At 36.3% G+C, this 26,800-nt stretch overlaps 1 protein-coding gene across 4 annotated transcripts in view; it reads left to right on the top strand.

Moving 5' to 3' along the window:
• Positions 1-26,800, top strand: part of ap3b1a (adaptor related protein complex 3 subunit beta 1a) — a 61,559-nt gene that overhangs the window by 8,421 nt on the left and 26,338 nt on the right. For 2 of the 4 annotated variants that reach the window (XM_016271274.1, XM_016271277.1), the window contains exons 3-22: positions 125-199; positions 2,125-2,220; positions 3,453-3,613; positions 3,696-3,762; positions 8,758-8,940; positions 9,300-9,449; positions 11,305-11,402; positions 11,502-11,556; positions 13,353-13,424; positions 13,521-13,583; positions 13,774-13,906; positions 14,706-14,815; positions 14,926-15,102; positions 15,176-15,362; positions 18,988-19,118; positions 19,279-19,420; positions 19,498-19,657; positions 21,717-21,900; positions 22,012-22,054; positions 23,171-23,274. In XM_016271274.1, coding sequence (XP_016126760.1) covers positions 125-199; positions 2,125-2,220; positions 3,453-3,613; positions 3,696-3,762; positions 8,758-8,940; positions 9,300-9,449; positions 11,305-11,402; positions 11,502-11,556; positions 13,353-13,424; positions 13,521-13,583; positions 13,774-13,906; positions 14,706-14,815; positions 14,926-15,102; positions 15,176-15,362; positions 18,988-19,118; positions 19,279-19,420; positions 19,498-19,657; positions 21,717-21,900; positions 22,012-22,054; positions 23,171-23,274 — 2,391 coding nt within the window. The remainder of the gene's footprint in view (positions 1-124; positions 200-2,124; positions 2,221-3,452; positions 3,614-3,695; positions 3,763-8,757; positions 8,941-9,299; positions 9,450-11,304; positions 11,403-11,501; positions 11,557-13,352; positions 13,425-13,520; positions 13,584-13,773; positions 13,907-14,705; positions 14,816-14,925; positions 15,103-15,175; positions 15,363-18,987; positions 19,119-19,278; positions 19,421-19,497; positions 19,658-21,716; positions 21,901-22,011; positions 22,055-23,170; positions 23,275-26,800) is intronic. The other 2 variants (XM_016271276.1, XM_016271275.1) reach the window with 2 other exon arrangements.

The following is a 26,800-nucleotide window of genomic DNA, read 5'->3' as shown; positions in this document are numbered from 1 at the left end:
TTTTATTTTTGGCTGAAGTAACTATCCCTTTAAGATTTAGTCTCTGATTTTATGAATACATTCACTCAGCATCAGTGTGTTGCTTCATTCTGTCTCATTAACATATTTATGTCTCTCTATATAGTTGATTGCCAAGGGAAAGAATGCTTCTGAACTTTTCCCAGCAGTGGTGAAGAACGTTGCAAGTAAAAACATTGAGGTAAGAAATTATATAAAAAGCGCTGACATGCTCAAATGAGTTTTCCTCACTGCGCTTTTTGCTTTGATTTGAGAGTGAAAATCGACTCCTGAACACAGGCGTTCGGCAGCTGTGAGGACCCCTGTAGATGGCGCTTATTTTTGATCGGGCATCTGACAGGGAAGCCCTTGTTGCTTAAGAATGAATGTTTGGATGGAAAGAAGATTGTCTGGACAGACTGATGGAAAGACATGAGAAGTGTTTGGGAAAAACGTCCTGACTGAAGAAGACGGCTGGTGTTTTGAGGGGCCAGTGTGTAATTGGTAGTCCAAGGATCCAGTCACGTTCTCTCTGTCATCCCCCCACGTCTGATGCTCCGTACTGGGCAGCTGTGTACTGAACGCTGTTGCTCTCTGGAGCTCAGAGACGTGGGGATGCTGCCATTGATCCACACACACACACACACACACACACACACAAACAAGACCACAGGTGTGACCATTGATCCACTCACTGCAGGGTCATACACGCATGCACACACACACACACACACACACACACAAACACTCATGTATTTGACCCTTCAGTAAGCTCCGTCCCTCCTTGGTTATATTATTATTATTATTATATTTTTTTAACTTTATATTATGTTTACTTTTTAAATCATTTTGCTATTTTGTCTTTTTAAATTATGCAGTAACATTGAAAAATTTGATGCCATGGACCCCCACAAAGGTTAAGGGATTTTCTTTTATTTTTGTTGTGGTTTATTTATTTATTTGTTTATTTATTTATTTATGTCTATATTGTTTTGATTGATATTTTATTTCAGCTTGTGTTTTAGTTATTTTAGTATATCAAGTTAATCTAAATAAAAATGTTGACCAATTAGCTTAAAATAATTTTGTACAAATATTTTATAATAATATAATATTTTAATAACAAAATAGTTTGTTATTTTATAATGGTTTTAGTTTTAGTTTACTATAATAACCCTGCCTAAACTATAAATAACATAACAAATAAAACATATAAATAACATTATAAGTGTTTATTATATACATATGTATATATATATATATATATATATATATATATATAGTAATAATGAAAGTCTTTTTTTATTATTTAAATGTATTCTTTTATGGCATTTTATTTTCATTTTTAATTTACTTTTATTTTAATTTATTGCTTTTATTTTTACTTTATTTAATGTATGTATTTTATAATATTTATATAATTAATTGTTTTATTTATTTTCGGGTGGATCCTCTTGAGGCCCTTGAAATTCTGTTTAATCCACAGAGTGCATGTTTTATGATCTAATTTAAAGCACTATGGCTTGTTTTTGGGTTATTTGTGCCCTATTATAAATAACCCAGCAACAACAATCTTGCATGAAAAAAGCAATCCCTCTCTCTATCAGGTTTGTTTTTCTGTTCCTCATATAATTCTGCTTCATAAATGCCAGCGGTTCATTTAGTCGCTGTCTAATTAACATGCGCACGGCTGCTCCAATTCCTGATCAGCAGGCCACTGTATGTAAATGTGATTAACCAGAGGGGCAGATGGGTAATGTCTCTCTTTATGAAGTGAGTGATGTTTTTCCATTTGGCTGGTAATCGCCGTGGTGATGATGATGGAATGCGTCGTCGTGACTCCCTGATCGCTAATGACCTCTCGTCACCCCAAGAGCTGGACGCAATTATACGGAGAGCCGACCTTTGACACTTCACCTTTGAGCACAAGCTGATCAGACTGTCTCATGATAGACTCGGAGATATTAAGATGGCAAATGAGTTTGTTAAAGCTGGGATCGGATGATGATTGTTTATCTACTTCTTTAAGTTATCTGTGTTTCTGTAGGAAAAGCAAATTAACCCAGAATAATGATGAAGAACTGGACAGTTTTGAATGTTTAGTTAATTTGTGTATGCATGTTTTAGCTGAAGAAGCTGGTGTACGTGTACCTCGTCCGGTACGCAGAGGAACAGCAGGATCTCGCCCTCCTGTCAATCAGCACCTTTCAGCGGGCACTCAAGGTAAGTCCCGCCCCTTTCCTATCCCATGATGCTCTTTTTGTGCTTTACATCAGTGTTTCTCAACCAGGGGTCCATGGACCCCTAGTGGTCTTTGACGTAAGGCTAGGGGGTCTGTATAAAGTATGAATTTTTGTATAAATTTTATACAAATTATAAATTTTGTCATGACATGTTTCCATGAAAGAAAAATCCAATATAGCTGTCTGATGATATGGCCAAATACTAGACCAGTCAACTAACTTGAGTAATACTTGACTGCATTTGGTCCTCACAAAGACACAAACGATACATAGATGAGTCAATTTTGTTCTGGGGGTCCTTGAGGATGGTTCTGAATTGGACTGGGGTCCGGTAAACCAAAAGGTTGAGATTCACTGCTTTACATGATGCATGATTCATCAAAATAAAACCAAAATTCTGATTTGGCTTTGTCCGATTATCAAATCACAAAGGCTGCAATTCAGTTAAATAAATACACTGCACTTTTCTGTCAAAATAAAGTTTCATGGTTTGATGTTTGAGAATGAAGAAATGAAAACAGCCGTAATTGTTAGTATTGTAATTTTACAGTTGTACTGTCAAACAAATTGTTATTATTATTATCTTTTTATTTCATTTATTTAGTAATTTTTTATATTTTTACTTTAACCATATTTTATTTCAGCGTTGTGTTTTAAAAACACAAAAAGGGCTTCCACCAATATGCAAGTTTAATGGTTTAACATTTGTAAATGAAGAAATTAAGACACCATAAATATTAGTATTTTAATTTTACAGTTGTAATGTAATGTGAAATAAAATTCTTCTTCTTGCATAGTTTTTGTTAAATACACAATTTTTATTTTAGTGTTAATATATTATATATAGTAAAATATTTATATAGAATATACAGTAAAGCATTTTATTAATATAATATATAGTATAGTAGTAATAGTCATTTTTATTTAGTAATAATAACAACAACAACAATATTAATAGTCATTATTTTTATTATTATTATTATACAGCCATATTAATAGATAATCACAAATTTTGCTGCCCTACAAATAAGCATAGCAAATCTTGAATTTCTTTAATCACATTTTAAATGGCAAGTTTTTTCAGAAAAATCGTGCAGCCCTTGTCTCCTCCCATTTTTCTCCGGCCTTTTGTGCATGAATGTTTTGCCTGTATTTTGGATCAGCTAACACTCAGCTTACACATGTTTTTTTTAATCATTGTTGTGTGTGCAGGATCCCAATCAGCTGATCAGAGCGAGCGCTCTCAGGGTCCTGTCCAGCATCAGAGTTCCCATCATCGTGCCCATCATGATGCTGGCCATCAAAGAAGCAGCCACCGACCTTTCACCTTACGTCCGGAAAACTGCCGCTCACGCCATTCAGAAACTCTTCAGGTAATACACGCATTCACACAGATGTGGCCGCTGAATGTTAACAAACGAGTGTTTGACAGAGGTCTCTGATTTTGTCTTCCAGTCTGGACCCGGATCAGAAAGAGCATCTGATCGAAGTGATTGAGAAACTCCTGAAAGACAAAAGCACGGTAAAATATCGTGACATTCACACAAACATGACCAGTTTTATCATTCTGTGTCTATTACTATCATTAAACTACCATCGAAATGTTGTTAAGTGATTAAAATGCTCAACAAATAATTAAAATTGAATAGAATTAAATGGTCCGTTTTCAAACTGGAAACAAAATGCATGTTTACTATATGAAATGTTTTTTCTTTTAAGTCTTTGTTAGCATATATTGCACTGAATAGGGTTAACTTCAATCATATTATTCTAAAAATATTTTAAATTAATAATTAAAAAGAACATATTTTTTCTATTATTTTTCTAGTTTTGAGTTTGTTTGGAAAGTTGTTTATTTATAGTTAAATAAAAGCATAAAAATGTTACTTAAAAATAAAATTAACTTAAACTGAAATAAAATAAAATAAAATGTAAAAAAGCAAAATAAAGCTAGTTGCCACAAGGAGCCAATAAAGTAAATAAAAGCAATAAAGTCAAATAAAAGTAATGCAATGAAAGACTACATTAAAAGTAATTAAATTATTCAATTAAAATGATTTCATTCTGCTTCTAAACACTGGTGAGAAATTAAATGAATCAATGCATGGGATTAAAATAAATTGTAATTTTTTTTTATCTGTCCTGTGCAATATTGCAAAACATTGCAATGGCTTACAAAGCTCTAGCAGTGTGCAACTGACTGGTTTTTACAATCTGACCAGCTATATTCTAAAAAGCTGTTTTGACACAAAGTGTATTATAAATATACAAATGAGTTGAATTGAATTAAACTAATCAAGTTTAATGCATTGTCTAACATTAACTTAAATGTACAGCATGCAACCACCAGATGGCGCAACAACACCACATTCATTTCTATAACACTTCTGGCAGTAAAATAAACACTTTCTGAGCTCAAAACATTTCCACCAGGGCCTTGGACAAAGTCTCAGCAGCAAATTATCTTAACACGTATCCGCTGGACTTGGTCATTGTTGCTGGCCTCAAATTTGAGTTATGTATCTGGGATTTCTGCTCACGTTGTCATATTTTTTTTAGTGCCGTCCTCATAGGCTTTTAGCGCAGAGCTGTATTTCACCTGTAGAGCTTCCCGAATATGCACTGGAAATGTTTATTGTGACATAATAGACATCTCTACGAGCTTCCCCTGTACGCTGCTAAAGGAAATTCACTGGGATGTGTTGCCGTTGATGAAATATGAGCGTGTGTGTGTCTTCAGTCTGACCGGCAAGCACAGCATCAATCACAGCCGCGTCGTTCCAGCATCTCTCGCTATCTCTCCTCGCTCGCTGATGACCCAGCATTCCCTGTTTCCTCTCCCGTCAGTGCGGCCCGGCCTTAATTAGAATTCATGACAAAATGGATCCAGGGAAACGTCCTGTACCCTTCATAATTTTACAGGAAATTTATTGTTATTAGAGAAACCATTTGCTTAGTGTGATTTTTCCATTAAGGTGTTGTCAAGCAGCAGAGATAGCAGAGGTTTGTTGATGAGGTGTGTGTAAGTAAGAGCGTTGTTGATGGTGGATGGAGTTTACCTTGGAGCTCTTGTTGAGTAATATGGGAACAGCAAGATGGGGAGACGCTAAAGATGAACGGTAAATAGAATAAATCCAAAGATGGACCAAAAATATAAAAGTAAACACAAGAAATTACGATTGTTAAAAGACTTTTGACTGCCTTGCGTTTTCCATAAACGTTTCTACATAATTTGGATTACTCATATTAGGTAATGTAGTCTGACTACTTTTTGATGACTTTTTACCTAACTCATTAATCACATAGACTTGAATGGGATTATTGTGTACAATATTGATTAATAGTACACAATTGATATTTATTAACATTTTATAGTAGTGGAAAGAAGAATTAAAAATTAAAATAAATTACAAATAAAATAAGAAAAATGTACTGTATATAGATTAGATTGAGATTATTTGTGTGTGTATACAATATTGTATTTGTTATATAAATTGATATAAATATATGTATATAAAAAAAGAATATAAAAAATTAAATTCAATATGTATATTATACATTAGATAAATATAAAAGTATACATTATATATAATAATAACTTTAAAATAATTTATTTGTAAATTGTTTATCAGAACAATTATATATGTATATAATACTTCATATACACACATGTGTATATGTATGTATGTATGTATTTGTTGTGTATGAATTGCAAATTTACTCAAATTATGTTTCTCCTGAGAATATGAATATATATATATATACAGTGGGGCAAAAAAGTATTTAGTCAGCCACCAATTGTGCAAGTTCTCCCACTTAAAAAGATGAGAGAGGCCTGTAATTTTCATCATAGGTATACCTCAACTATGAGAGACAAAATGAGAAAAAAAATCCAGAAAATCACATTGTAGGATTTTTAAAGAATTAATTGGTAAATTCCTCGGTAAAATAAGTATTTGGTCACCTACAAACAAGCAAGATTTCTGGCTCTCACAGACCTGTAACTTCTTCTTTAAGAGGCTCCTCTGTCCTCCACTGGTTACCTGTATTAATGGCATCTGTTTGAACTTGTTATCAGTATAAAAGACACCTGTCCACAACCTCAAACAGTCACACTCCAAACTCCACCATGGCCAAGACCAAAGAGCTGTCAAAGGACACCAGAAACAAAATTGTAGACCTGCACCAGGATGGGAAGACTGAATCTGCAATAGGTAAGCAGCTTGGTGTGAAGAAATCAACTGTGGGAGCAATTATTAGAAAATGAAAGACATACAAGACCACTGATAATCTCCCTCGATCTGGGGCTCCACACAAGATCTCACCCCGTGGGGTCAAAATGATCACAAGAACTGTGAGCAAAAATCCCAGAACCACACGGGGGGACCTAGTGAATGACCTGCAGAGAGCTGGGACCAAAGTAACAAAGGCTACCATCAGTAACACACTGCACCGCCAGGGACTCAAATCCTGCAGTGACAGACGTGTCCCCCTGCTTAAGCCAGTACATGTCCAGGCCCGTCTGAAGTATGCTAGAGAGCATTTGGATGATCCAGAAGAGGATTGGGAGAATGTCATATGGGCAGATGAAACCAAAATAGAACTTTGTAGCGAATTTAACTCATGGGGAAATATGAATAATTAACCATAACTAATTATGATTAATTATTAATATTTTAGATCCACTGTAGATATTTAGCTGACCACTCAGGGTCAACCGTCTTGTCAATTTTATTTATATAAAAAATATATATATAATTTTCTCAATTCACCTGCCACTGGCCGATGTGGCAAAAAGTTAATTTTGCACCCTTTTTGTAAGTGACCAGTTACATGTAATTTTCTTCCTCCGAGCTGGAACTGAAGTCACATGATGATGAATGAAGCACCTGACCTGCTCAAACTCTCTCTGTGTTGTTTTCACACACTCTCTCTCATATACTGTAGTTCATTAGTCTAAAGTGAGAGTGGTGTGTTATATTAGCTTGGTGGGAAGCAGAACAGGTTGTCATCTTCCAAGCATCTGTTTGTTTTGAGACCACACCGAGGTTTGTAATTACGAAGCATATATAACCTAATCAGCTTAATTTGCAATTATAAACCTCCAGCACAACTTTAGGGTTGCTGCAGGAGAAGTGGGTGAGTGATAATTGCCCAGAAACTGTAGAGGTGTGTGTGTGTGTGTGTGTGTGTGTGTGTGTGTGTGTGCAGCATGTGTTTGTGTGTGTCTGCACAGTTTTATAACTTTAGACAAAGTGTAATAGTGAATGTGTACAGATGCTTATGTTCTTCTTTTTATGTTTGTGCAAATGTAATATTTATTTATAGCGAGGTTCAATTAGGTAGAATTATAATACAATACCAGCCAATATTCAAACCTACACTTTCCACATGAGTACCGAAGCATAAAACTAATATGTGTGTGTGTGTGTGTATATATATATATATATATATATATATATATATATATATATGTATATGTATGCACATGCACTAACCACTCAGATTTAAATGTTACATTCTTACTTTCTTGGTTTTTAATTTTTGTGTTTGTTTATACACTGTTATTTGTGTTTATCTCAGATAAATCAATATAATTTAAACATTGTTTCTCTAATGATCTCTAATGGATTGTTTGAATCACTGGTCTGTTGGTTTGTCATTCAGGTGCACAAATATTTATGGGTAGTTTGGGTTTTTAGTGGATCATTGTTAATTGCTGCTTGAACATTTCATAACCGTTTAATTCTCTTATAAATTATTATCGGGTCTAAAAACTCAAAATGTCTGATATTGTGCAAATTGGGATTATTTTTTCTTACCTGAACTATTGAATTATTGAAAATGTAATTTAATTAGTCCAGAATAACTCAATAGCCCAGAATCATTTATTTCACTGATACCATATTTATTATTGTGATATATTTATATGTATCATTATTTTTTATAAATCATATATATATATAGTTTTACTATAGGTTTTTTATTTTTATATATATATATATACTGTGTGTGTGTATGTGTATATATATATATATATATATATACAGTGGAGCAAAAAAGTATTTAGTCAGCCACCAATTGTGCAAGTTCTCCCACTTAAAAAGATGAGAGATGCCTGTAATTTTCATCATAGGTATACCTCAACTATGAGAGACAAAATGAGAAAAACATCTTTTCATCTTTTTAAGTGGGAGAACTTGCACAATTGGTGGCTGACTAAATACTTTTTTTCCCCACTGTATGTATATATATATATATATATTTATTTTATTTTCATTTTTAATTCTTTATATCTATATCTATTTTTTTGTTTTCAGAATTAAACTAATATTCAGAATTAGTTGATTGACACCCCTGGAATCTGTAACAACCAATCAAAATGAAGAACTCTAAACCTAATTTTACTAGTGTACCACAGAGTGAAAAAACACTTCAAACTGATGTAGAATTTCTGAAAGGCTTCTAACAGGTGGCTAAGTTGTAAACCCTGCTGTTTGTCATGTGTTGTTTGTAGCTGGTTGCCGGCAGCGTGGTGATGGCGTTTGAGGAGGTCTGTCCGGACCGGATCGACCTGATCCATAAGAACTATCGGAAGCTGTGTAACCTGCTGGTGGACGTGGAGGAGTGGGGTCAGGTGGTCATCATACACATGCTGACCCGATACGCCAGGACGCAGTTTGTCAGCCCATGGAGAGAGGTGAGTTACTGTCTGTGTGCTTAAGCACAGATAGTATTTCATTATTATTTTACATATTTTTAAAGCTCAGCTATCAAGATTAGTGGTTTCATTTGAACACAAAATTGCTGCTTGAAATTGACTGATCTTATTTTCATTTTTATTTTTTTTTTCAATGCTAGCATTGAGGGTTTCAGGTAGGATGGAGGGATTGAGAGGACTATATATTGTAACTCTGACTGCAGTGATTGTTTCACAAGAGAAATTTGCTGATTAAAAGTTCCTTTTAATCATTTTAAGAGTTGGTTTAATTTAAATTTAATTTAAATCTCTGCATTTTTTTAGATGTTTTTATTCATTAATTGTATGTGTGATTGTAGGACGCCGTGTTTGACGAGAACAGTGAGAAAGCATTTTATGATTCAGAGGAGGAAAGGAGAGTGGACCAGTCCAAACCGTACATCATGGATCCAGACCACAGACTCCTGCTCAGAAACACTAAACCACTGTTACAGAGCAGAAACACCGCAGTGAGTGCGCACACACACACACACACACACACACACACACACTCAGCCCTCTGTTTCTGTTTAAAGGAATATTCTTGGACCAAATCTGTCATAATAAAAACAGTAATTATATTAAGTAACTTCTGCCATTTTAAATATAGACACAGCAATATGAATTATTATGATTATATCAATATTTTCATTTCAAAAGTTAATATAGTAATATGTTTATAATGTTTATTATTTATTAATGATTAAAGTATTATTTAAATTGTTTTACATTATTATTATTAGTAGTAGTATTATTATTAATACAGATATATTAATCTATTACATTTATTATAGGCATAATTATATATAATCAGAGCATAATTATGTAACAAAAAATTGTATAGCAAATATTAGTAAAGCGGCATGTATAATCAATAATAAACATTTTTGCCATTTTGAATATTTATAAAATAATATTAATTGTTTCATATTCTTGTATCAATATTAGTTAAAATAAATAATAATAATTATTATTATTAAGATATAGGAATTTAATATAGTTGAGCATGAGCATTTGTATATTAAATATTAATGTCAAATATTGTAAATGTAAGAATTCTAAATGGTAATATTATTACATTATATGATGCAATTGATAATTATGTATAAGCAGTTATTTTATTATTTAGGCCATATCTCCTGTTTCGCTTCTCACAGGATAGATAAAGCTTTAAGATAGATACACTTTTAGTCAGTCATTGCTGACTTAATTCCTGTAGGTAAGGTTGAAGACAGTTTTCAGCCGATAGTTACATCCTTTCTTCTTTATTAATTCATATTTAATCTGTATTATTCCTTTAAGATGCTCACATATTTCCATTTCCCCACACATCTGAACTCTCCCGTTTTCTCTTTCTCCCTCTCTTATCGTTCCTGTTCAACTCTGAGCAATAGCGAAGGCCTTCAGGACGCACCTGAGTGTGTGTTTTGTGTTTAAGTGCGAGTGTGCGCGTGTTTGTACATCAGAATATTAGTGGGACCAAGGCTGTATCAGACCCAACTCCATCATGTTACACACACTCAGCCTTAGAAATGTGCTCAGAAAACGTTATTCCCTCCTACATCACACACACAGGGTGACTCAAGTGCTCCATCAACCTGGAAGCTCAAGGTCTGTGTGTATGTGTGTTTTTTGTAGTGTGTGTGTGATATGTTTTGATTAAAACTTGTCCTGCTTTGTTCTACACTCAGGCTGCACTCTGTCTTTATCAGCTCTCTCTCTCTCTCTCTGCTGCTCTAGCGGTTGATGTGTTGAAGTCTGCTGTCCTGTTCATATATTGGGGTCAAAGTAATTTGGGGAAGACAAAATCATTACATACATTGAAGGCTTCCTAATCTATCACCATCTATCTTTTTTCAACCTCGCTCAAACCCTCCTCTTCCTCTTTCTCTCACTTCACATGTCTCTGGGACTCTCCACCACGTCTTCCGTTAATCTGTCTCTTTCCCCTGTTGAAAAAAACAGCATATGCTGGTTAGGTATGTTTTGACGCTGGGATGCTGGTTTAAGCTGGTCCTTTGCTGGTTTATGCTGGTCCTTTGCCAGCACATGACCAGCATAAACCAGCAAAGGATCAGCTTAAACCAGCATCCCAGCGTCAAAACATACCAAACCAGCATATGCTGGTTTTTTCAACAGGGTCATGAGCTACTTTTAATGTCCACTCGTCTTTTTCTCACATTTCTCTCCCTTTGTAAAAACATACCATGGAAAAAACCATGATAATATCGTGTTTTAGTTTATTGATATTCTTTTAAGAACCTTACATTTAACATTGAAAGGCATAGCTCTTCATTTATAACAAGAATCATCTCTCTCTGTCAGGTCGTGATGGCAGTATCTCAGCTCTACTGGCATCTGTCTCCTAAACATGAACTTAGCATCATCACCAAGTCCCTGGTGAGGCTCTTGAGGAGCCACAGGTAACACATGCACACTATGAGATCATGAGATGGAGGTGGTATTACAATCAAATCTGTCAATCTAATTCCTGTTTTTGGTTTCACTCTCGGCTCATTTAGGGAAGTTCAGTACATCGTGTTGCAGAACATCGCCACTATGTCCATTCAGAGGAAGGTACAGACTCACTGAAACATTCATTCTGCTTTTCTCATGAAATCTGAACATGTTATGAACAATGTTAATGATTTAGAATCAGCTTGGCCTAAATGTGTCTACTTCGGGTGCTTATTCTGAGGTAAAACATGAGGTAAAATCGGAGGTAGACCTCAATTCTGAGAGAAATCATGAGGTAAAATATGAAGGAAATCTTAACAGTAAATTCTGAGGTAAAATCAGAGGTAGTCCTCAAATCTGAGGGAAATCATGGTTAAATATGAAGTAAATTGCAAGGTAAGATCTGAGGTAAACATGAGGTGAAATCAGAGGTAGGCCTCAATTCTGAGAGAATCATGAGGTAAAATATGAAGTAAATCTTACAGTAAATTCTGAGGTGAAATCAGAGGTAGGCCTCAATTCTGAGAGAAATCATGAGGTAAAATATGAAGTAAATCTTACAGTAAATTCTGAGGTAAAATCATGAGGTTAAATATGAAGTAAATCTTACAGTAAATTCTGAGGTAAAATCCGAGGTAGTCCTAAAATCTGAGGGAAATCATGAGGTTAAATATGAAGTCAATTGCAAGGTAATATCTGTGGTAAACATGAGGTGAAATCAGAGGTAGGCCTCAATTCTGAGAGAAATCATGAGGTATAATATGAAGTAAATCTTACAGTAAAATCAGAGGTAGTCCTCAAATCCGAGGGAAATCATGGTTAAATATGAAGTAAATTCTGAGGTAAAATCAGAGGTACTCCTCAAATCTGAGGGAAATCATGAAGTTAAATATGAAGTAAATCTTACAGTAAAATCAGAGGTAGTCCTCAAATCCGAGGGAAATCATGGTTAAATATGAAGTAAATTCTGAGGTAAAATCAGAGGTAGTCCTCAAATCTGAGGGAAATCATGAAGTTAAATATGAAGTAAATTGCAAGGTAAGATCTGAGGTAAACATGAGGTGAAATCAGAGGTAGGCCTCAATTCTGAGAGAAATCATGAGGTAAAATATGAAGTAAATCTTACAGTAAATTCTGAGGTAAAACCAGAGGTAGTCCTTAAATCTGAGGGAAATCATGAGGTTAAATATGAAGTAAATGGCAAGGTAAGATCTGAGGAAACATTGAGGTAAAATCAGAGTTGGGTCTTAATTTTGAGGGATATCATGAAGTAAAATATCAAATAAATCATAAGGTAAGATCTGAGGTAAACAATGATGTAAAACCAGAGGTAGGCCTCAAATCTGAGGGAAATCATGAGGTAAAATATGAAGTAAGTCTTACAATAAGTTCTGAGGTGAAATCAGAGGCTTCAATTATGTCTCAAGCAAATTGAGGGTAATATCTGACATAAACTGTGTGATATAAATCTAATGTATCTTTTGAGGTAAGCACTGAGTTAAAATCTGAGGTATAGGCCTAAATCAAGCCTAAAATAAACTGAGGTAGTGTCTGAGGAAAACCTTAAGGTAAAATCTGAAGTATTGGTTGAGGTAAACTAACTAAAAATTAGAGATATATATTTTTAAGTAAATTAGTGCCGTCTGAGGTAAATGCTAAAGGTAAAATCTGAATACAGCAGGTCTAAATTGAGTAGACTGAAAAATTATTTTAGATAAACCACGTGTTATTTCTGAGTAAAAAAAAAAACCCCAGAGGTATGCAGGTAAAAAGTGAGGGTAAATGGTAAACACTGATGTAGAATCTAAGGTAAAATCTGAGCTAAAGTCTTGAGGTAATGACTGCGGTTTTTAAACAAGAATCTAAAGTACTGCAATATGAGGTAGACCTGAGGTAATGTCTGTGGTGTTTTTTAGGGGATGTTTGAGCCCTTCATGAAGAGCTTCTATGTGAGGTCTACAGATGCAACACACATCAAAACACTCAAGGTAAAAACACTGTCTTACCTTCATGTGTCTTTTCTGCTTGCTTGCTGATGTTTTGTTGTTTATCTAAAGTTTTTTGCTTTTGTTTAAATCCTTCAGCTGGAGATTTTGACTAACCTGGCTAATGAAGCAAACATCTCCACCATACTGAGAGAATTCCAGGTAAAGTTTCATAGATTAAATTGAATCTGAGGGAGAAAAAAAACTCTTTAGATGAATCTTAAGATGAAGTTAAATACTGAATTCTGAATAATTCTATGATGCCTAAAAACCCTGTCTGGGTGGGCAGCTCACTAGGTTTAGAAACACAGCTGAGGAATAGCAGCTTTAAGTAGTTGTATGTGTGTTCCAGACGTATGTGAAGAGTCAGGATAAGGCGTTCGCAGCGGCCACCATCCAAGCCATCGGCTGTTGTGCCACTAACATCTCTGAGGTGACTGACACCTGCCTCAACGGCCTGGTCCTGCTGCTGTCCAACAGAGACGGTAATCACTCACATATTAAAGTTATCCTTTAGTTATTAGACGCAGTGCTTCTGGTTTCCTGCAGATGGCAATATGATGAAGTTCAATGTCTTGATCGTCAGTGACAAAACTGATGATGATACAGACAGAGCCATTATCACCACAGATGAAAAATGTGAATATTCTTTCTGACAAATGCATGTCATAGTCTCAATGATTCATAAAACTCCTCAAAGAACATGCTTTGAACTTTAAACAATATGATAAGTAATCAGTAATTTAGTTGATCTACAAGTTACATACAAACAAATTGCCAACAACACTTGCTGTTTAAAGTATAAAATTATATGCGTGTATAAAATATAAAATTATATATAAGCATTTACCTACAAAATGGATCACAAGGGCTTGATTTATCTGAATTGCCAGAATGAATCGATTCACTAAAATGACTCACTAAAGCTACATATAAGAGAAAACATTACATACAGGAGCATGTGTATTAATTCCGCACCTCAAAAATTTATTTAAGTTGCTGCTTAGTTACTCCTCAACACTTGTTACTACAGTTAGTTATTGTTACTACAGTAAAAACATAGTATATTGGATTATCAGTGCACTCTTAAAAACCTTTTCAAAAGGTACACTTTTGGACCTTTTGGTACTAATATGTACACTTTACGTACTAATATGTACCTTTAAGGTACCAATATGGACTCTTTAGGTACAAAGGTGTGCCTTTTGAAAAGGTACCGCCACAGTGACCACTTTTGTTCCTTTTTTTCCTGAGTGTCTATTCATGCATTTCTTCTCTTTGTAGAGACTGTTGTTGCAGAAAGCGTCGTAGTCATCAAGAAACTTCTGCAGACTCAGCCATCACAGCACAGTGACATCATCAAACACATGGCCAAACTCTTCGACAACATCACTGTGAGAGACGGGTTCAGTATTATACACAACTGTAATGTTATAGTGTGCAATTACAGTGTGATTCATATCAATTTAACACTTGATGTATTTGGTGAACATTGCCTCTTTAGGTCCCGATGGCAAGGGCCAGCATCCTGTGGCTGATGGGTGAATACTGTGAACACGTGCCTAAAATCGCCCCCGACGTCCTGCGAAAGATGGCCAAGACCTTCACCGATGAGGAGGACATTGTCAAACTTCAGATCGTCAACCTTGCTGCCAAACTCTACCTGACCAATTCCAAACAGGTAAAATCAAATCACACATTGAGCGGGGGAGTGTTTTGGCTGCGTTTTATCTCACTTTCTTTCTCTCATACAGACTAAATTGCTGACTCAATACATTTTGAACTTGGGCAAGTATGATCAGAACTATGACATCAGAGACCGAACACGGTTCATTCGTCAGCTGATTGTCCCAAACGAGAAGAGCGGAGCCCTGAGCAAGTACGCTCGCCGCATCCTGATGGCGCCCAAACCGGCTCCTGTCCTGCAGTCTGCCTTCAAAGGTAAAAATCTTGAGAAGTCATTTAAATTTCTATAGTAAATACAGTGCCCTCCACGAATAATTCACAAAGTTCTAACCTATCGTTGAAGTAAAATAATGGAAAGTGGGGGGAAAATCTCATTATGAAATAAACGTTTTTCTCTGGTTCACGTTGGCCACAATTATTGCAGCGTCCTTTTCTCAAGAAAACAGCTCTGAGTTTTCTCCTATAATGCCTGATGAGTTTGGAGGAACACTTGACAAGAGATCAGAGACCATTCCTTCAGATCCTTCAGATTCCCAGCTCCATGTTGGTGGTGCTTGTCTTCAGTTCACCACACTCATTTTCTATAGGGTTCAGGTCAGAGAACTGGGTTGGCCAGGGCAGAAGCTTCATTTTTTACTCCGTGACACATTTTTGTGTTGATTTTGATGTTTGTTTTTGGATCATTGTCCTGATGGAAGATCCAACCACAGAGGCAGTCAGGTTTAGATTTTTTACCTGTTGGTATTTGATAGAATCTATGATGCCACGTATCTGAACAAGATGTCCAGGACCTCGGTCAGAAAAATAGGCCCACAACATTAAAGATCCAGCAGTGTATTTAACTGTGGACATGGAGTACTTTTTATCTCTGTTTGCACTAAACCCAGCTGATGGGTTTGCTGCCAAAAAGCTCTTTTTTTAGTTTCATCTGACCGTAGAAGCCAGTCCCGTTTGAAGTTCCAGTCGTGTCCGACAACTGAATATGCTGTTTGATATTTTTTTTAGGCTTTCTGACCCCAAGACTCAACTAATCTCTGCAATTATCCAGCTGTGAACCAAAATCTCCTCCTCTCTGTGCATTAGGACGATATAGACACGCATCTTCTTCCAGGCAGATTTGTAACATCTTTAGTTGATTGGAACTTCTTAATTATTGCCCTGATGGTGAAAATTAGGATTTTCAATGCTTTAGCTCTTACAGCCACTTTCTATTTTGTGAAGCTCTACAATCTTGTTTTGCACACCAAAACTATATTCTTTGGTTTTACTCCTTGTGATGGATGATTAAGGAAATTGGCATTTGTGTTCCTCATATTTATAATCCTGTCATGCTCCTAGTCACCCTGGTGTGCTGCTAAAAAAAAAAAAGGAAATATGATTGGGAATATACTTCAGAGATATTTTACTCATAAGAATTTCTAGAGGTGCCAATAATTGGGGCCAACATGCATTGGAGAAAAACATTTGTTTCATAATGCGAGTTTCCCCCCAATTTCAATTGTTTTACTTCAATGAAAGGTTAGAATTTAGTGATTTTTTTTTTTTTAATGAAAGATCAAATTATAAACGATGCAGATTTATTTTCACATATTTACCAAGGGTGCCAATATTAGTGTATTACTCATAAAGATTAATTTAAATATCTGTAGTGAATATAATTTATAATATGATATAATATGAATAAATATGATTTTACAAGTCATGGAAATTCAGTGGTCATAAGATGTGGGATTCAAACCTACAACTTTTCAGTTACCACCGCAGATCGGTAACCTCTAGGCCGTATCACTCACGTTTAAAGCTTTGTTGCATGATAAAACAGCTAGAGTTAAAAAAAACAGTTAAAAAAATCCAAAGCCGTCAGTTTACGTCATGCTCTCATTCTAAATGACGCGACCACATCTATACGAACTCAAAGAGTTCTGCTGACATCGATTTCTCACACGTTTCTCTTATTTCATCACATTATTCCATTCCAGCAGGGCTTCAGAACTGAAACACACAACACTGTCATGGGAATTCATCCCTGCAGGCCATGACAGCAGGTCTAACCCGTAAACATCAATACAGCACGCAGAAATACTCTGCAAGCGATTCTATCAAACGGCACACAGTTATTTTTTCCCGCCTCTGAACTGGGCTTTTTTTCTCCGGATTAGCGGCATGGATTTGTAGGCTTCGCCTTCTATTCCTCCCGTGCAGAATTGAATTGTAGAATTCTGCATAATTTGATAACAGACAGTCGAATCTGGGCGTCCCACACACGCCCACACGTTGATTTACTACTACCTCCTGTACAATCATGCACTGCACCTGCAATTAAATGGGAGTAATTAAGCCCTCGTGCAGGAAAAGGGTGTTACTCATTTGGTCTTGTAGATACATGGATGGACGGATGGATGGATTTGGGTTTAGCGTGAAGGATGCGCTCTGTGTGATTGATGACGGCTGTCGCTGGGGGTAATTTTTGTTGTGCTGAGTATCGTTCTCGGTGCTTGGTAAAGCGTGTCCCACCCTTAATAGGAGGTAATAAAGTTTGTAAGGGCTGATTATGCTTCGCTGTGATGAAACTCAAAGCGACACGTCTTTGTGTGTGTTTTTTTAAGTCACGTGAAGATGCAGGTTGTGACTATGATCTCTGCGGTGAAGGCGATTCGTCAGGCTTTAGCTGAAAAACTCATCAATAGTCCAAACGGGCGCATTGATAATTTACTGATCTCAAATCTGTGCTCCAGTTTCTTGCTCTAATTTGCTTTAATACAATGATTTCATGATTGTCCCCATGGTTACTAGATTAAAATAAATTAGTATACTGAAACATACAGCCATTAGTCTTTATTTCATTAATGCGGCATATATTTACCCTATAACATTTGCGAGACATTTAACTGCTGCTGTCATTTTTAATATTTGTGGTTTAGATCCGCTGTGTGCGGTGGCGTTTTTCGCTCATGTTTATATTCTGCAGAGCCAGAGTGATTATGCGTTCATATACCTTGGTTATTACGGGACGTACCCGGCATATTGTGAGAAGGGCAGACGGGCAGACCTGAATGCCGTGGCATTTCTGCCAGTTTAATGTCAATTACCCAGCAGGTCTCCTGAAGGCCTGTGCAGACACTTACTGCTTTTTTTGTTTATTATGACAAAGAAGTACAGTAATACCCAGAGTTGGAGGCATAAACTAGAAGATCTTAGTTTATTAGTTTTGCATAGCAAAACTTTTGAATATCTGTCCGCAGATATTCAAATATATATATATATGTCAATATGGGGTGCTGTGTGTACATTGAGGAAAAAAAATTAACTTAAATGATTTTAGCAAATGGCTGCAATATAACAAAGAGTGAAAAATTTAAGGGGGTCTGAATACTTTCCGTACCCACTGTGTATATATATACACACACACACATAACGTTGAATCTAATCTACTATATAGTATTTATTATTATATCCCTGATTACATCCATAACGTAATATGAAATAGTATAATTAATATTGTTATATTAATAATCTATTTAAAGTGGAAAAATAAAAATATTAAAGTTACTTTTCATATTATGAAAGTAATCTCATTGATTAATCTCATTGATTAATCTCATGATACCAGTGTTTAGAAAGCAGAATCATATGGCAATTCCAGTAAATGCTAATGGTTTATTTATTTTTATTTTTTTCTAAATTTTATTTATCCATTTATTTATACTTGTACTTTATAATTTTTGAATTCCCTTCACTGAAAAGTTTTACCATTGAATTGATGTTTGTGTTAGCGGATGGCCAAATTAGCAGGCGTTGCTTTGATATTAAAACCTCATATTTGATGGCATTAACATTTACTTACCTGTCTCTCAGTTCTCCTCTTTTGTCTGTTTTTCAGATCGAGACCGGTTTCAGCTTGGCACACTCTCTCATACACTCAATTCTCAGGCCAGTGGATACCTGGAGCTTTCTGATTGGCCGGCTGTCGCTCCTGACCAATCAGTGAGAAATGTGGAGGTAGTAGAACCAGTAAGACTCCCTTGTATTTTTTATTTTTTTTAAAGATAAAGTTAAAAATGTCTTATATCTATAAACTTAAATGGCCTTAGCGTATGGTTCATTCACAGGACAGTGATGTTACCAAGTCTCAAATTATTCCTCATTTCCTGTTTATGTGTGACTCTGGCAGGTGAAAGAGGCTGGAGCACCGGCACTTAGTAAATCCAAACCTGCCAAATCAAATGAGAAGTTCTACTCTGATTCAGAGGAAGAAGAGGGGGAGGAGGAAGAGGGAAGCAATAGTGAAGACAGTAGCAGCAGCAGCAGTGAAGGTAAAACATGAGCTTTGGCTTGGTTTGTGTTTTGGCAAATTTGAGGCTTGTCTTAACCTGTTTTTGTGTCCATGTAGAATCAGTAAGGGAGTCTGAGAGCGAGGAGAACAGCAATGATTCAAACAAGAGCAGCTCCAGCCAATCGGAGAAGAGCTCCAGTGAATCAGACTCCGAAAAGAAGAAGAAAACTCTAAAAAACAAAAAACTACAACAGCAGAAACCGGACAGCAAAGACAGGTAATGTCTCAGTGTAAATGACCTTATTTAAATTAACCAATCATGACCTTGCTCTGTATCCCACTGACCAATCACATTCAATCTTTCAAAATAAATTCCCTGCAGTTTTTAAATGCTGACATATTTAAACTGCTAATTTAAATATGCAGTTTTTTAAATATGCATCACATATATTTTCATGAAGATATTTAGCAGCACAACTGTCTTCAACATTGATAAAAATAAGAAATGTTTCTTGAGCACCAAATCAGCATATTAGAATGATTTCTGGAGGGTCATGTGACACTGAAGACTGGAGTAACGATGCTGAAAATTCATATTTGCATCACAGGAATAAATTATATTCAAATAGAAACCACTTTATTTTGAATTGTAATAATATTTCACAATATTACTGTTTTACTGTATATTTGATCAAATAAATGCAGTCCTCATGTGCAGAAGAGACTACATTTAAAAACATTCAAAAGTCTTACCAACACCAAACTTTTCAACTGCATTGTATTTTAGAAATCACCCATTCATATTTATGTCGGACCCAGCATTCTTCATTTAAATAGATGCATGCATAACATAGGCATAAACCTTCATTAGAGGTCATGCATGTTTGCTAAACACCCATTGAACTCTACTGACAAAGTAAGTGGTCTGAATTCCAGCGCTTTATACTTGCATCACATGCTATTGCTATTTTGAAGTGTTTATGTGCCATAAATATATAGACAGATGGTATGTGAGATTGACTTTGGTCATTATAACCGCATATATGGGTGTGTTTTGCTGAAGTGTGTGCACAAGTGGATGCACAATGTACAACTTTGGTTTTTGATATGTGCAAGAGGTAAATAATGTGTGTGTTCAGTGTGTGTGTTTGTGTGATTGTGTATGCTGCAGCATAAAACGACTAATAAAATGTGGCACCAATAATTTCCCCCTCCATCTGTTCATATGCACACATACAGTCACACACACTCTCTTTCTCTCGCTCGCACACACGCCAGGCCGCCTCAACAATAAGGATTTTATTCTCACTAATTTTAAATCTCACTAAGTTTCAAAATACAAAGATATCTGTGAATTGAGTAGCTGTAATGCAACTTAGTAATAGCTGTAAGTTCATAAATGCACATTTTGTTTTAAGAATCAATGGCATCCAATGCAAGTATTTTATTGATCAATGAACCCATTTTTACAGATGCTTCCAAAGTTATCAAAAGTCCCTTTTGCAATTTTGCTAACATTAGTAAAAAGTGTAAAATCAGCAGAATATGTTTAGTTCATCACATAACCCTAAATGTTTACATTTGCAAGGCATAAAAACACACAAACATGATGACTTTCTCTATCCAGTCCACACACAGAGTTTGCACTGTTAATTGTTGTGATGTAACGTTTCTGTAGTTGATCCTGCTGCCTTTATTAGAAGCGGTAATTAAACCGCTAATAGACACATACACGTGTGTGTGTGTGTGTGTATGTGATACACTCTTTGCCTGTTTTGCTTGCTGTTCTGTCATTATTGTGCATGATTTAAGGCTCTCGCCCACATCCTTAACTACCGTGAAATGCTCTCATTAATACATACTCACAACCTGCATTAATGCTGCCGTTGAACTGTGCACACTTCAGTTAGATGGCCTGTGTGTGTGTGTGTGTATCACTTGTTCTGAGCAAATGAAATCCAAAGGCCAAATTAATCCATCTAATCATCTCACAATTAAACAGACATTGTTCCCTCTGCTAATTTAGCCAGCCTTTTCTCTTTTGCTCTCTCTCTACCAAACTACGTCCCTTTTGATGTTTGAATATTGAAATGTTCTTTAGTAATGTCTAGTTGTTTTTTAGGTTGTCAAAAAATGGCCCAGGAATAAAGATTTAAACATGTTTTTACATAATTGATTGTAGTGTTTAGTACATAAGAAACTCTTAAAGGGAAGGCTATAAATGAAATTTAGGAGTGAAGTGTGTTTACTGGATGTAGGTTGATTTTGCAGTTATTAATTTGGCTAGTAAACTCAAATAGTTCAGTTGTTTCTGTGTCTGTGTGTGCCTAAAACAGGAAGCAGAAGAATGGGAATGCTGTAAAGGTTGAATCCAGATCTGAAAGTGAATCAGGCTCTGAGAGTTCCTCGTCTGAGAGTTCGTCTGAATCCAGATCAGAATTGGATTCAGATTCAGACTCAGGAACTGATCAAAAGAAAAACACAAAGCCTAAACCTGTCCAGTCTAAACCAGTCATAAAGGTGAGAAGTACGATACTAGAGTCATACTAATAATAGAGTACAAACACAGTGTGAAGTTTTGCTGCATATTATTCTGTGTGTGTAACATCTGGCATCAATGTTTCTTTTCAGCAGGTTGAGAAGAAGGAAGTGTCTCTTCTTGATCTGGATGACTGTGAGTTGAGTTTCTTTCAATTTTGCAGTTTTCATTTTGTTATGATTTTGGTTTTATTGTTTTGTGATTTATAATGGCTCTTTTCCAAACCCCAGTGACCTGCCAGTTTGGTTTGGTTCATGGCTTATACCTCTTAAACGATGACTTTTTGTAAAATCAGTTTGGGAAAAATTAATTGGATTAATGCTTCCAGAACCAAAGCTACTTAAAAATCATTCTAGAATGCTCTAATAACGCAAAATACACACAAAAATTAAGTGAAATAGTTTGTGCTTTAATTAGATTAGATACTTTTCAGTGTTGAAATATAAGTGTATATGTAATCATATATAAATATTAATTTTGCTTGCTCACCAGTGACGGATACATATGATGACACCTTAACATTTAGACAAAGTTATGTACCTTATATTCATTTTCTGTTCAGATTTTTGCAGGGAAATCTGCAGAATGCAGTTAAAACGAATAAAATGTGTTAAACAAAACAGGCGGCAGTTAAAGCTATTAAGTCGGCGATAACAAAAAGCAAATCAAATGGTTCAGAAATGGTTTGGAACAGCTTTAGATGCTTTAATATGCTGTCTAGTTAGGCAGCTCACTAGATTTTGGAACAGGACCAATGAATGTATCAATACATATATGTGACCCTGGACCACAAAACCAGTCTTAAGTCACTGGGGTATATTTGTAGCAATAGCCAAAAATACATTGTATGGGTCAAAATTATCAATTTTTCTTTTATGCCAAAAATCATTAGGACATTAAGTAAAGATCATGTTCCATAAAGATATTTTGTAAATGTCCTACTTTAAATATATCAAAACTTAATTATTTATTAGTAATATGCGTTTCTAAGAACTTAATTTGGACAACATTAAAGGTGATTTTCTCAATAATTAGATTTTTTTGCACCCTTAGATTCCAGATTTTCAAATTGTTGTATCTCGGCCAAATATTGTCCTATCCTAACAAACCATACATCAATGGAAAGCTTATTTATTCAGATTTGAGATGGTGTATAAATCTCAATTTCCAAAAATGTACCCCTTATGACTGGTTTTGTGGATAAGGGTCACATATGGGTTTTAATGCTGTTGTTATTGTTTTGTTTGACAGTCTCGCCCGCGCCGGTCACTACACCCAAAAGCTCCATCCTGTCACCTAATCTGCTGTCAGACCTGCAAGGGCTCTTGATCTCACCCACCGCATCTGCCTTACAGGTAGGTGTGTGTGTTCATTTGACTGTTGATGTTATAATAAGGCTATCTAGAATACTATGAGTTGAGTCGATTGTATAAAATGACTGCTAAACTATATATTTAGCTATATATTGATACTTTTTGGGTTTACTTTGTGCTAATGTCCGGCTGACTGTACATTATCCTGTAGAAGCCTCTTCCTTTTTATCATTTCCTCTCCAGTCTTTTGTTTGTGTCCATCTAGAAGTCTTCTATGTTCTTTGTTTCTTTGTGCTGTTGTATTATAGATTGGTTTTTCATTGTCTTCCCTCTTTCTTCTCCTCCTGTGTGTGTCCAGCATGTGTGTGTGTTGTCAGCGTATGTGATTGTTGACCTTTTGCAGTATGACGGCTCCTTCCTCTCCCGTGAGAGTCCTGTGTCAGGGAGAGAAGGGATGTCAAGAGAGAGAGAGAGAGGGAGAGATGTCAGTAAGAGATGAATGAAGCATGTGTGGTCATTTCTTCTCAAATACTATCTGTGTCTGCCTCTTTTAGGATTGACACATGAACTATAATATCCCAGCGGCCCACAGACACCCCCCGACAATAACACACACACACTATACACACACGTTTATAGACCTGCACTGCTGTCATGTTTCAACCAAAAGATTCTTAGTGGGGTCTGGACCTTGATCTTAGTGTTTGTAATATTTTGTGGTGTTTTTAAGCTTGCGTATGTTTGTAAAGACATTGCTAACATTGCATAGATAGCGATATTTTGTGTTGAAAGAAGAATTGAATACATTTTTACATAGTAAGCACAAGCAAAAGTTAATAAATGCTAACACTGAGTAACTGGCATTTCAGATACAATATAGCTAGCAACACTACCGCTCAAATGCTTGGTGACATTAAGTAAAGAAGTCTTTTATGCTTCTCTAGGTTGAACTATGATTGCTGATAACACACGATCCTTGATATCCCTTAGTCTGCGAAAACTTTTAAACTTCCTATAGGTTCCAACCTCCATCTGTCAGAATTGCTATTCTCCTCCTGCCAATCACTGCAGGGTTGCCCCGGTGACCTGTATCGGCGCGTTGGGCGGGTGTCAGCGCCGCTGCTTTGATTGACAGGCTCGTCAGGCCCGGGCCGCTGCGCAGCTAGAAGCTGTTAGGCACAGGTCATTAGAATACTACCCACGAGCCTCGGCGGGCAGGCTAATCAGAGCTGAAATAAAGGGTGAGATTGAGAGAAAGAGAAAGGGCTTATTTAAAGTCAATGCTATGCATAAATACATTACAGGCCGCTATAATCTTAGTCACGGTGGATAAACCTCATCTCTCTCTCTCGCACATACATGCATTCAAACGCGGGCATTCATTATAGCGTGTCACGTCACACAGCTGGTCTTTCTCAGCCGCGTGCATGCAGATGTATGAAAATATATTCATATGACACGGCTGTGTGTGTGTGTGTGTGACTTTGGCCGGCACGGGTACCGATGAAATAACGGTGTGTGAAATAGAGAGACACTCCGATGCATTCTGGGATGGTTAGCAGCGGTATTTAGCCGATCTGGGGTCAGCGTGCGAACTATCTGCCTCGGCTCCTCTCGTTTCTAATAACATTTTGACGTGCGGATCTGCTCTGAAATACTGTTTAAGCGTGCGCCGGGGGAGCCGGCTGATAACTTTTCATTCATAATTAGCGTGGGGCGAATGGGGGCTGAACGCGGGGCGTCGGAGGGAAATTGAACTGTCAGTGTAGGGCGAGCGGGGGGCGAACGAGGGCGAGCGCGGGCTGAGTGCAGGGTGGGGGGCGTTTGACCCCATCACAATCTGGGGGCCGCGTCATAATTTGTTCATTTTGTGCCCATCAGCCAGCCGGCGTTGCCGCGGTGACCCCGTTCTTCTCGGAGCACGCTCAGTGCCGTCCTCATTATGACTCAGCAGTAAAGTAGAAACGCACGTGTAGACGCCGACTCGCGCTGTCAATCACATGTGCTTTACATTGGACATGTTTAGCTTGGTTTTTTGTGCACTATAAGACATTTGGTTGTGTGTTTGAAGTACATGGTTTAGTGTTTCCCACAGGATTTTGTGAGAATATGGTTGGGTGGATCTTCTTGGGGGGTCCATGGGTATGATTTATATAAATATATATTTAAATATATATTTAAGTATATGTATATACAGTGGGGCAAAAAAGTATTTAGTCAGCCACCAATTGTGCAAGTTCTCCCACTTAAAAAGATGAGAGATGCCTGTAATTTTCATCATAGGTATACCTCAACTATGAGAGACAAAATTAGAAAGAAAATATATTTTCCACCATAATTTGCAAATAAATTATTTAAAAATCCTACAGTGTGATTTTCTGGATTTTTTTTTTTCTAATTTTGTCTCTCATAGTTGAAGTATACCTTTGAGGAAAATTACAGGCCTCTCTCATCTTTTTAAGTGGGAGAACTTGCACAATTGGTGGCTGACTAAATACTTTTTTCCCCCACTGTGTATATATATATATATATATATATATGTATAATTATTATTTTTTTTTGTTAAATGCATCAATATGGTGGACTTTGAGACCAAAATTAAGAGTGTCAACCCCTTTGCAGTGACCAAACTGAACAGAATTAAACAAACTCTTACAACAAACATTGGCGTTGATCTAGACTTTAAAGTGGACTCAAAAAAGGGTTATTATGGTTAACTTAAACTAAAAGTATAAAAAATAAGTGAATAAAATATATATATAAGAAAACAGGGTTTTTTTCAGCTAGTTGCCAAAGCAACATTTGTCTTTTTTATTTAGTTTATCATGATGTATTAAATAACTGAAACTAAAACTGAAATAAAAATTAATATAAAGCTATATAGACACATTTAAAAAACAACAACTAATTAAAGGGTTAGTTCACCCCAAAATGAAAATTCTGTCATTAATTACTCACCCTCATGTTGTTCCAAACCCGTAAGACCTTCGTTCATCTTCGGAACACAAATTAAGATATTTCTGATGGAATCTGAGAGCTCTCTGACCCTCCCATAGACAGCAACACAACTGAAATGTTCCCAGGTCCAGAAACGTTGTAAGGACATCGGTAAAACGGTCCATGTGACATCGGTGGCTCAACTTCAATTTTGCGAAGCTACGAGAATACTTTTTGTGCGCAAAGAAAACAAAATTACGTCTTTATTCAACAATTCTTCTCCCCCGAGTTACTGTCTTCCGCCCTTTTGGAGAGTATCACAACACATATGCAACCTTTACCCTAAGTGTAAACAATGCTGATTACGGCGATTACGTTCATGCGCGTGCTTTCCCCCCTAATGTAAACAATGGCGATTACGTTCTTGTGTACTCTCCAAAATGGCAGAAGACGTAACTCGGGGGACAAGAATTGTTATTTTTGTTTTCTTTGCGCACAAAAAGTATTCTCGTAGCTTCGCAAAATTGAAGTTCAGCCACTGATGTCACATGGACTGTTTTACCGATGTCATTGCTACGTTTCTGTCTGGGAACATTTCAATTGCGTTGCTGTCTATGGGAGGGTCAGAGAG

This window comes from Sinocyclocheilus grahami, unplaced genomic scaffold (genome assembly GCF_001515645.1).
Source record: "Sinocyclocheilus grahami isolate Dianchi unplaced genomic scaffold, SAMN03320097.WGS_v1.1 scaffold61.1, whole genome shotgun sequence".
Classification (NCBI taxonomy): Eukaryota; Metazoa; Chordata; class Actinopteri; order Cypriniformes; family Cyprinidae; genus Sinocyclocheilus; species Sinocyclocheilus grahami.
The sequence above is the reverse complement of the archived record's forward strand: the minus strand, read 5'-3'. Positions and strand labels throughout refer to the sequence as shown.